General features: G+C 68.2%; 1 protein-coding gene across 1 annotated transcript in view; it reads right to left on the bottom strand.

Moving 5' to 3' along the window:
* Nucleotides 1-15: 15 nt before the first annotated feature.
* The window catches only part of LOC104496675 (drebrin-like), a gene marked incomplete at both ends in the record, with an annotated part of 880 nt that continues 373 nt past the window's right edge, over nt 16-522 (bottom strand). The window contains 3 exons of the mRNA XM_010139832.1: nt 16-114; nt 193-267; nt 471-522. The exon at nt 471-522 is cut by the window's right edge and continues 2 nt beyond it. Of these exons, the coding sequence (XP_010138134.1) occupies nt 16-114; nt 193-267; nt 471-522 (226 nt within the window). The remainder of the gene's footprint in view (nt 115-192; nt 268-470) is intronic.

Below are 522 nucleotides of genomic sequence, written 5' to 3'. Positions count from 1 at the left end.
GAGGCGGTCCAGCACCGGGCGGGAGACCGGGGCCAGCCCATTGGAGAGCCGCTGCCCAATGGCCCCCGGGTCAATATCCTCCACGCTGCTGGCGTTGACGATGACATCCACTCCCTGGAGGGGTGGCAAACAGCCGTCAGGGACTGGAGCTGGCACCCCAGCAACACCGTCCTCCTCCCCAGCATCACTCACCTGGAAGAACTCGGCGATCTTGGCCACGTGGCTGGCGCAGGCACACTTGCGGGCGTCCGGCACATCCTCACCCACCTGTGGCAGGCCGGGAGCAGCTGAGCCAGGGAGGGGTGGCAGGGTGACCCCCACCCCGCTGACCACCATGGGGCAGTGGGAGCATGGGGCACCCACACACCCCCCAGAGCAGCCACCTCCCTCGCACCCAGCCATGGCCCTGCCAACGCTGCGGCCCTGGTGGGCACAGCACAGGCCTCCCCGGCATGATCCCCCCCACTTACCCAGTTGACGAGGACATATTTGGGGAGCACGGCTTGGGGGTCCTTGACGCTG

Source organism: Buceros rhinoceros, unplaced genomic scaffold, assembly GCF_000710305.1.
Source record: "Buceros rhinoceros silvestris isolate BGI_N320 unplaced genomic scaffold, ASM71030v1 scaffold22127, whole genome shotgun sequence".
Classification (NCBI taxonomy): Eukaryota; Metazoa; Chordata; class Aves; order Bucerotiformes; family Bucerotidae; genus Buceros; species Buceros rhinoceros.
This window is presented reverse-complemented; position numbering and strand designations above follow the sequence as displayed.